The 10,478-nt window shown below is 54.8% G+C and overlaps 1 protein-coding gene across 1 annotated transcript; it reads right to left on the bottom strand.

Moving 5' to 3' along the window:
• Positions 1 to 327: 327 nt before the first annotated feature.
• On the bottom strand, positions 328 to 1,627 carry LOC131403292 (rhox homeobox family member 1-like). Its single transcript, XM_058537537.1, has 2 exons — positions 1,268 to 1,627; positions 328 to 629 (listed from the first exon to the last, which is right to left on the bottom strand). The coding sequence occupies exons 1-2, from the start codon at positions 1,582 to 1,584 to the stop codon at positions 539 to 541; spliced, it is 408 nt and encodes a 135-aa protein (XP_058393520.1). The 5' UTR covers positions 1,585 to 1,627; the 3' UTR covers positions 328 to 538.
• Positions 1,628 to 10,478: the final 8,851 nt, after the last annotated feature.

The following is a 10,478-nucleotide window of genomic DNA, read 5'->3' as shown; positions in this document are numbered from 1 at the left end:
CCAGGCTCCCGGCATCAGGAAACACACAGGCGTGACTCGTGTAGTGTGATCTCTGGGTGTGGGTTACTCCCTGACCCCAGGGCCTGAATATTCCTAAATTCACTCATGTAGCTAAGAGCTCGGGCCCGGTGTTCAACATTTGACGTCAGTGAAAACAGCTGACCCCTCTCCTCACCTAGGCCCTCGGTGCATGAAGGTGCATCCTTCCCAAAGGACACTGAGCCCCGACATGACTCCACGCAGAAGTGCTGCCGAAAAGATACCAGCACTGTGAGAAGGACTGACCTTTACTCATCTTTCATTTTGTACAGAGAAGAGGAGAAGCGGTTGGGTTCTCTTGGATTTTATTGTTTTCCCTTTAGGAACTCACGCTCCCTCTGAGAATGGGCAATTTCCATAGGCGGGGCCCGACATATCCCAGGTTCCACTTGCCAAAGCCCCCACATTTCAAAACTCGCTCCCCAGACATGGAAAGGGCAACAAAAAACAACAAGGTGAGAACGACTAGAACCAAAGTGTCCAAGTCCTGAAGCAGGTTCTAGACCGGCGGCCCTGCAGAATCGCCGTGTTCAGGTTCACTGACCTGCGCTCTGGGTTCAGCCACATCCAGGAGGAAGGCGAGCTCCTTTCTGAGGGGAGAAAATGGCAAACAGTCACTATCGGGAGTCGTGGGGGTCGCGAGATAGACAATGCGCATTTCATGCTGGCTTCCCAGCGTCTCTCCTCCCAAATGCCCCAGCATTGTGCGCTTGGGTCACAGCCAGCTCCAGCCTGGCTTCAGGGGCGATTTTCCTTTGTGTGCAAAGCTTAAGGGAGCGCTGAGAAACTCAGGACTCAGGATTCACGATTCTTAAGGTAGGGTTTCAAACTCAAGACTAATGCACGAGAATTCCACGAGGACCAAAGGATCACCCTTGTAAGTTAAGGCAAGATCCAGCCGTGCACTTGCACGACGGTGCCTCACTCTCCTCCCCCTGATCCGTCCTGATCCAACAGAACCCGCTTTCCCCAAACAGGAGCGCGGCCAAAGTTCCCTGGCTTGAGCCACTGCTGTACTGCCTGCAGACATTTCCCTTGATGCGCGGTGGGCATCGCCCCCACCGCGGGCTCAAGGGCGGGCAGACTCCAGTGGCCTGGAGCCCGCTGGGGAGCTCTGGCTCTGGAGTGGAGGGAAAGAGACCCGGGAAAGCCCCGCAGGCGCCCCGGGACTGGACGGAGGAGCCCGAGCGCCCTAGAGCACCGGGCGCCTCCAGAGCAAGCGGCTTACCGCGCGCTGAACACGTCGGGGTATTGAGTGCGCTGGAAAACGCTCTCCAGCCCCTTCAGGCGCAACCCGGTGAACGTGTGGCGGGGGAGGCCCGGCTGCCTGTCGCGGGGCTGCAGACCCTCGGGGGCCACGTGGGAGGGCTCCTGAAGCTGCTGCTCCTGCTGCGGGGGCTCCCAGCCGCCGCCGCCTTCCTCCTTCTCCGGGTCCACGGGGCCCCGAGCTCCTGCGCCAACCTGGCCTTGTTCTCCTTCGTCCGCTGCTCCCTGCTCAGCTTCGGACCTTCGATCCTCCTCGACGATGTCTCCTCCTGTTCCCATCCCTGAGATCGCGGAGGGCTTCGTCTCCGGAGAGGAAAAGAGACACATCCGGGCGTGGGAGCGCGGGCGGCGGGGGCCGGGGGCCGGGGGCGGGGGGCGGGGGGCGGGCGGGGGGCAGAGGGAGGCGCAGGCCCGCGAGCTGAGAGCAGCGAAGGCGGCGGCGCAGCAGCGGCGTCCCGTGCTCCCGCCTCTCCCAGGGAAAGGACGTTTCCTGGAGTTGCCCAAAGCACCTGTCCCGGTCCAGGCACTCACCTTGCAGTTCTTCCCGGAGCTCCACGACTCCCCGGCGGCTGCCCCCGGGCGCAGGCTCCATGCCGCGGACGCAGCGGGGCGCCCCCGCAGACTCTGCGCGGCGAGCCGCGGCCATCCCTGGGCGGGGTCCTCTTGCTGGCGCCGGCTTCGCTTTATAGCGCATCGGCTCCAGCGGCCAGGTCTCCAGGCTCCGGCTTAGACGACTGCTCTTCTCCTCACGTGCAGTCGCGCCGTGCGTGCGGTGGGTGGGACCTGCTGGGGCGCGCGGGCGGCCGGGGCGGGGCCCGCAAGTGGGTGGAGCGCTGGCCGGCAGGGTGCTGGGAGGGGGCGTGCAAGTGTGGGGCAGGGGAGCTCCAACTTGCGGCTTAGCTGACGCCTCCCGCGTCCGTCGGGGCCGGGGGACTGGCCTGAGGAAGGGGCTTTGCTGGATGGTGCCCGCGGATTTGGGGCGCGGGTAGGGGCGGGGCAACGAGACCTCACACGAACCCCGGGAGCCCTTGGGGCAGTGTCGGGAGAACGTCTCTCCGCCTGGCCCTCGAGGCCCGCCGCTGGGCGCGGGGCTCCTTGCCCTTGGGTCTTGCAGAGCGAGAGATGCACACAGAGGGCTGGAGAAAGCGCGGAGCCCCTAGCAGCCCCAGCGCGCTGAAGGGAAGGTCCTTTCCCTTGCCTTGTGGGCTGGGAGCAGGACTCTCCCCTCCCCAAGAACGAATGGGACTCTGGTTCTCTTCCATGCGCCCCCGAGGTCCAGGAATCGGGCTAGTGGTTCAGAGGCAAGAATGAGCTAGGAGACTGCTTGCTGGGTTTTTGCAAGAATGCGCTGAAAGCAGAGCCAGCCGTGCTCTCCACCGGTGCGGGGGAGAGGGAGCTTGGGCCTGTGTTTGCGGAGCTCTCTGGGTGCTCAGATGCAGGGTGCAAGAAACCCAAGCCATCCCTTGCGAAAGCAACAAGTACTCCAGGTTGGGAGTAACGACCCCCGACCCCCGTCAGAGCACAAGTGTAGAAGCCTGCCCAGTGTTTCTTGCATCCGAGAATGCTCACACTGCACGTGGCCCTTGCTTTGGCCCTGGACGCGATTGTGGAGCATGCGACATCCTCCGTGCTGTGCTCCGCCACCACGCCTCTGGCTGCAGGTCCCCTAAAAAGCGCGCGGGTTTCCTGTGCTGGTCGGGTGCTGTGGACTTGGGTTAGTTCCCGCTGTTTTCTCCTCCCCCTCCTCGCGGTCATTTTCCTCCTCCTCCCTCCCATGCACTCCTCTCCCTCCTCCCCCTCGTCCTCTTCTTCCCTCTCTCTTCCTCCAGACCTGTCTTCCTGAGCTCTTGTTCTCCCCTGATACATGTCACATAAAAGAGAGCCAGGGGGCCCGCCCGGTGGCGTGGTGGTCGGGTCCGCCCGCTCTGCTTCTTCGGCCTGGGGTTCGCAGGTTCGGATCCCGGGAGCGGACCCACGCACTGCTCATCAAGCCGTGCTGCCGCGCCACCGCACATACAAAAGAGAGGAGGACGGGCAGAGATCATCCTCAGCAAAAACGAAGAAAAAGAGGGGAAGATTGGCAACAGACGTTACCTCAGGGCCAATCTTCCTCAGCAATAAATAAATAAATAAATAAATAAATAAATAAATAAATAAATAAAAATAAAAAATAAAAAGGGAGAGAGAGCCAGGGCAGAGTGAGGGCTCTGTCCCTCCCTTCAACAAGGGTGTTGCAGGCGCCCCGGGACGTGTTAATATCCTGAGCAGTATCGACAGGAGCTTCTGAGAATGGTCCACATGCTTGACAATGTACAGGACTCACCCTATTTTGACCTTCACAGCCACCATTGTCATCAGGTCCATTTAATAAATTAAGTGAAACCATTTTCATAGCCCCTCAAGGTATGGTGGGCCCTACTCACCTCACCTACTGTGCAAAACACAGAAAGATACCTTGCCTCTGCCTCTTGTTCCCCGAGGGTGGGTAGGAAACCGGTTACAGGATGATGGTTGAATTCACTTGGAAAAAGCCATCAAGGGATTTCCCTCCCACGGCCTCCCCCCTGACTTGAAGCAAGCTGTCTCCTCCTCAGGCTGGCTCTGGCTGGATTCTGCAGGCCTCACCCTCTCTTGGCTGGAGAGCCTGGGATCGGTTGTGGCTCGGGATCCGATATAACATCAGAGACCTACCATGTGATGCTCCTGGCTGGCATCAGCCGAGCTGGCACATCCCTTACAGTTCGGCTCGTGTGGTCGCTCACATCTGAGATTTCCATGAATTCCTTATAATTATAACAAGATATACAACATTTTGTAATTCTTTATGATAAGATTTCCAGAACTCTTATTTCCTATTGAAAGGATGCATCAGGACGAAGATACCTAGTAGTAACCAGGTAACTACTTTCCCAGATCTCTAGAACACTTTGACTCTAGGATGCTGGGGAGCACACTCTTCTCACTTCTTCTGTTATGACTCTTCACTGAGTAACGCAGATCACGACAATGACTTAGTTAAGATTTCAGTAGAGACAACCGTATAGAAGCCGAATAAGCATTTGAAGCCAGAGGGCTGAAAACATACTCTTCTCAAGTGCTGGTCTGCAGCCAGACCGCAATGACAGACCACTTGACACCCAGCAGGCTGGCGAGTCTCAACACAAGGGAAAAGGAGACGTGTTGGCCAGGGCCTGGAGAAACCGGAACCCTGGGCCTTCCCGGTGGGAGCGCAAATGTTGCAGCCGCTGTGGGAAACGGTGCGGTGGTTCCTCCAAAAATGACACCCAGAATGACCAGAGGATCCAGCCATTCCACTTCTGGGTATACACCCCCAAAGGACTGAAAGCGGGGACTTGAACAGAGGTTTGTAGACCCGTGTTCAGAGCAGCACTGTGGACAAGAGCCAAGAGGTGGAGACAAGTCAAGCGTCCAGGGACGGAGGAGCGGGTAGACAAAACGGGGTCTATACACACAGCGGAAGATTATTTCGCCTGACGGAGGAATGAGGTTCTGACACGCGCCGCAGCACGGCTGAACCTTTCAGACGTGTAGCTAAGCAAAAGAAGCCAGACACCAAAGGACAAATATCGTATGATTCCATTTACATGAGGTCCCTAGAGTAGTCAGATTGATGGAGACGGAAGGGAGAACGGTAGGTCCCAGGGGCTGGGAGAAGTGGCACTGGGGAGTTATTGTTGAATGGGGATGGAGTTTCAGTGTGGCAAGTGAGAAAGTTCTGGAGATGGATGGTGGCGATGGCGGCACGACCCTGGGAACGTCTTTAATGCCACTGAACTGTACACTTACAAAGGGTTAAGAGGGTAAATGCTATGCTATGTGTATTTTACCACAATAAAGTAATATGAGTCTCAGGTCGTGTCGCAACAGGGATTGCGTCCTATAGATATTGGCACCAGGTGTCTCCTTCCTTCGAGAGAGCTAGAGATGTCCAGAATAAGTAGTTGAAGTTAGGCGCTGAGATGTAGCTTCTTCCGGACTCTCAATTCTTCTTCTCCTGGCTGCATTCAGAAGTTACTAATGTAGATGAACCCGGGTGCAGAGGGAACTAATCACCCAAGGAACATGAGTGGAAGGAGTGGAGGCCTTCCTTGAATTGGAAAACATAGCCTCTCAATCGAACGTTCTATTTTAGGTTGAAAGCACGATCAGTCTGAGATGAATAGTGGTGCACAGGAAACTCGCTTCCAGGAGATCTCTAGAGAGAACCCCGAATACTCCTTGATGCCCGGAAGTGGAAACAGACATTCTTCTGAAATCTAAATTCCGATTTTCTTTTGGAATAATGAGTCAGTACCATAGATACGGAGGGGGCCCTAGATGATTATCTGAGTACGGATAACTAGTGATAACTAGAATAACCAGTCCACACCAGAAAGCTGAAGACCAGCATCAGCTCATGTCCAAATTCTTCTTCCTTGTTCTAACAAGCAGTTAAAATTGAAGAGCTATGCAGTGGGATCTAGGTCAGCTGTGAACTAGGGCTACCTGGAGTCAACCAGGGGAATGAGTTGTAGACGTGCAAGGGATTTCTGGGCTGACCGAGGACAAACGGATGACCACAAGGTGGCAGTAGGACACACAAGCTTTCTCTGGGCCAGGACTTGCCAGCTTTGTGAGTGGGGAAGTCCTTCACAGCAGGAGCCTGTCCAGAGAGGCTAAGGCCCGTGGGTGCCGCCCTCGGGAGGGGGAGGAAGGCGAGTGAACGCCTGCGGGAGAAGGGGATCAGCGCGGGGGCCTCCGCGTCTAGGGGACGTCACCTAGCAGCACCTTGGAGACTATCTGGGTCACAGAGCACCGAGGGGCAGCGGCGACTTGCGGTCTTTGGGGCCCAGGCCTTCTCCTATCTGTGGCGAGCAGGTGTGGGGCACAACCTCACGGGGTACGTCAAGCAGCCGGGCTCCAAATGGTTCCCCATATGGTTCTTTCCTCTATGAGGAAAACAAGTGGATGTGTAAAAATGGGAGTGGGTCTCCAGCAGGCTTTTGAGGGCGGAGGTGTCAGCCTGCAGCGAAGACATAGACAAGCCAGGGGCCAACAGACAGAGGCCATTTGGGGCTCATTTCCAGAACTGAAGTGGAAGTCACCCAGCCCCCACACACCATCTTCTCAACCCTCAATTCACATTTCCTGTGGGAATCCAGGCGTAGTGCCAGACAGAACTAGTGATACCTAGGCAGCTCCTTTACCGGTGTGAACTAGAGGTGACTGAGAGAATCGATGAATCCGGGGAGCTGTAAAATCCCTCTTCTCCACACCAGCTTCTTCTCTCTCGTCTGAATAAGGAGCTAGTACAAGAGAGAGCGGAGGGTCCCTAGGCGACAAGTTGAGCGGAGCTAGCCGGCGATCGTGACATGCGACCGGGAAATGGAAAGCGAGTTATTCTCACGTCTACATTCTTCTATGTTGTTGAAGCAGCGCACTAGTCCAAGAGGAAATTGGTCCTCCCTAGGTGACTAGTTATCAGAGGGATCTAGATACAACAAGATACACTGGTCTATTGAGGATGTTGGAAAAGCCCTTCTCCCTTCTCACGTCTAAATTTTCCTATCTCCTTGGACTGTGGAAGTAGTACTGTAAGGAAAGGAATTGATCGAGTTTAGACTCATATAGAGACAACTGGATACGATCTGAATGAGTCGGTGAAGGCAGGAAGCTGAGAAACAGATCTCTCTCAATTCCCCGTTTCCCGCGGGAACAACGGGGAATTGTTAGTCCTAGCGATGATTCGTGGTAATCGGGTACCTACTCCTCCAGAGACAACTGGGGAAACCTAGAAAGGTAATTGAAACCAGGACGTTGAAAAGCACATTCTTCTGAGGCGCCACTTCTCTCCTCTTGAAGATCTTGGAAAGGTAGATAACGAGTAAGGAAAGAAGGGAGGCATGGAACGGGTAGATCAGTAGTGGCACCTATGTCAACATCTAACTAGAGGCTCAGAGGTATAACTGGAAAAGCGCTTGAAGCCCAGATGATGGAAAACATACTGCTCGTCTGTAACCTTATTTTAAAGGAAGGATGGATCATTCCTAGAAATAATGAGTGGTATATAGTTAGCTATGGCTCTCTAGAGATAAGAAGAATTACTTAAATCTGTGGATGTGAAAAACACAACCCTACCATCTATCAATGCTCACTTCTTGTTGGAAAAACGAGTTACTGAGACACACGCTCGTTGCACTTCTGTGTCAGGCCGGCGGACGTGCCCCCGCCCCCACCTTCCTGGGTTCTTAGGGCTGGTCTAATCGTTACATTGACACAAGGCAGACTGAGAGGAGAGAGAGAAAAAAAACCGTACTGACTTGTACGTAAGGAGGTCTCACAGAAATGGGACCTGAAGAAATGACCCAAGCAAGCATTTTTATACGTTTTAGACAAAGAAACCATCAGTTTGTGAGGAACTGACGGGACAAAGACATTGAGGCTCGGGCGCTTCGTGAGTGAGGAATCTAAGCAGAGTGTGGGCTTGGGGCGGTCACTCGGTAAAGCAGTAACAAGGTTCGTTTGTACAGGCCCTGAGAGGTCGAGGGAGGGTGAAGAGTTATCCCAAATCCCATTGGTCTGTTGCCTGTGGCTTCAAGTCCTCTCCTGGTTCTCAGGGGAAGGAAGGGTGAGAAGGAGCAGGCCGAGGCGAACGGACCTCAATTTGTGGCCTTGGATTTGGTTGCTACTTCTCGGACAGCCACCGGATGACTAGGAGCTCTCTTTCCTCATCTCTTCACACCCCCATCTTGACCAGCACCGTGGTCTGCCTCCTTGGGTCTCGTTGGGAAAGAGTGGAGCGAACACTCTTGTAAGCTGGAGGTTAGGCGGAGTTTGGAAAGGATAGAATACATTCCTAACGGAAGGACAGGTTTGGCCATGGAGACCCCCGAAGGCTAAGTCTCTATGTGAGACAAAGGGCAGCAGGCCCAACGGAACACCAGGCAAGATCTCGGTCTGACTCCCTGTTGCGGTGGAGGTTTTGAGGTGGTGGCTGGGCCCATAGCATTCTTTGGATATTCTTGGAAATGTCTGCTGGTCCAAGTGAAGAAATAGGACCAGCCTGGATGTGTCTTGGGGTGTTAGGGCTGGGGACCTGGGCCAGGGCCCATCACATTGTGAGACCCTCCCTCCCTGGTGGGACTTTCCCTCCTTCCTTATGAATATCTCCATTCTGGTGGACTCCCTTCAGGAGACCAGTTGAGATCAAAGGAGGGTAGGCAGGAGAGCAAAAGAGGAAAGGCAGCTCCTCTTGCTTGACCTTGGGATGGGGGCTGTGGAAGGAGATGTCAGGAACGCATCTGCATCGGAACCTGGGTTCTGTTTTGGCTCGGTGAGCGTCTACTCTGTGCCAAGTTTGGACTAGCCTTCTTGCTTTGTCTCTCTCCTCCCACCTTCAATAGTCTTTGCTGGTTTTCCTGGCTCTCGGATGCGGGTCTAGCTGGTGAACGGCACCCACTCCCTGCTCTTCATGCCACGCCTGGTAACGGGATGAAGACGTGTCGGTCTCCTGACGGCGGAGCATCCTGCTGTCCTGCTGCCTCTGCCCCCTGCTCTCTAGGGATAGTGTCCCCCCCACACCCCGGGGTGTGGGGGAAGCTGAGCATGGTCAAAGCTCCTTCCGTCTAAAGGAAATAGTCAATGGGAGCAGGCTGGATTTTTGAACAGGTTTCCCTCAAGGGTGTCTAAGGGGCCCTTCACCCTCTGAAACCTCTGGGGACTGAAAAAAGATGGTGTGGCAAGGAAGGGCTGGTTATGGAGGGCCCAGGGGGTTTGTGGCTCGGCTGACCGGGACAGCAGAGTTGCTGACGCCCCGGACACCGCCTTGATATTTCAGCCTGTAGGGTTGAGGAAAATTTAGTCCAAGTGGGTCTCGATTCACTGCAACTCACCAAGACCGGACCTGCAGCCCCTTCCCATCACTGCACTCACAGGCGCACCGTGGAGCAGAGCTAGGAAACTCAGCCTGGATTTGGTTTCTCTTTCGGACAAATTCTCTCCTAATCCAACTGATGGTTCTCTACGGTCTCACGTGGTAACCTGTGCACCTACAGATTAGTCATCATTGCCTGAGCAAATCCAAAGGTATTTCAAATGAACACAGGTAAGACTCTGGCCTGAATGGAAAGCCGCCCCCACGCCCCCCCTCAAGAAGAAGAAATTCCACAAAACCCACCTCTCCAAAACAGTACCATCAAAAATACATATCACTACAGGCCGGGCCGGTGGCATAGCGGTTATGCTGACACGCTCCGCTTCGGCGGCCCGGGGTTGGTGGGCTGGGATCCAGGGCGCGGACCTACGCACCGCTTAACAAAGCCATGCTGTGGCGGCGTCCCACATATAAAAATTGGAGGAAGATGGGCACGGATGTTAGCTCAGGGCCAATCTTCCTCAGCAAAAAGACTAAGATTGGCAACGGATGTTAGCTCATGGCCAATCTTCCTCACGCACACGCCAGACATGTACATATATATGTCTATCATTAGATGTGAGAAATTCCTCAGGAGAATACTCAGTCCTAAAGTGGAACCTGTGCCACATCTGTAGGTAGAAGTGGGACTGTAAGGAACTCTTCTCTAACCTTTTCACCCTTATTAGGTCAGTGGAACCTGATTCAACATCGTTTCTGTCTGTTGCGATGCTGAGACAGAGTTCCAGCTGGCACACCTGCCTCCCAGCCTCCGCCACGATGTCACCCTCTCAGCAACCTTTCCAGTCTGACACACGGAAGCACTGCGGAAAGGGAAACTGTCGGGCTGCCCCTTCCTGCCCTGCTTTCCTACAGGCTGACAGCAAGAGCAGGAGGACCAGGCCCTTGGACTTTCCCGCTGTCTCCCCGCCCGCCAGGCTCCCGGCATCAGGAAACACACAGGCGTGACTCGTGTAGTGTGATCTCTGGGTGTGGGTTACTCCCTGACCCCAGGGCCTGAATATTCCTAAATTCACTCATGTAGCTAAGAGCTCGGGCCCGGTGTTCAACATTTGACGTCAGTGAAAACAGCTGACCCCTCTCCTCACCTAGGCCCTCGGTGCATGAAGGTGCATCCTTCCCAAAGGACACTGAGCCCCGACATGACTCCACGCAGAAGTGCTGCCGAAAAGATACCAGCACTGTGAGAAGGACTGACCTTTACTCATCTTTCATTTTGTACAGAGAAGAGGAGAAGCGG

Source organism: Diceros bicornis, unplaced genomic scaffold (assembly GCF_020826845.1).
Source record: "Diceros bicornis minor isolate mBicDic1 unplaced genomic scaffold, mDicBic1.mat.cur scaffold_653_ctg1, whole genome shotgun sequence".
Classification (NCBI taxonomy): Eukaryota; Metazoa; Chordata; class Mammalia; order Perissodactyla; family Rhinocerotidae; genus Diceros; species Diceros bicornis.
Note: the sequence above shows the minus strand (reverse complement) of the source record. Positions and strands in the feature narration are given on the sequence as shown.

What these genes read in the sequence shown, in the direction of transcription:
- LOC131403292 (XM_058537537.1), bottom strand. Translation starts at nt 1,584, where the DNA reads ATGGGAACAGGAGGAGACATCGTCGAGGAGGATCGAAGGTCCGAAGCT. An exon ending in CCCGACGTGTTCAGCGCGCG is followed by an intron (nt 630 to 1,267) that starts GTAAGCCGCTTG and finishes TTCTCCCCTCAG; the next exon opens with AAAGGAGCTCGCCTTCCTCC.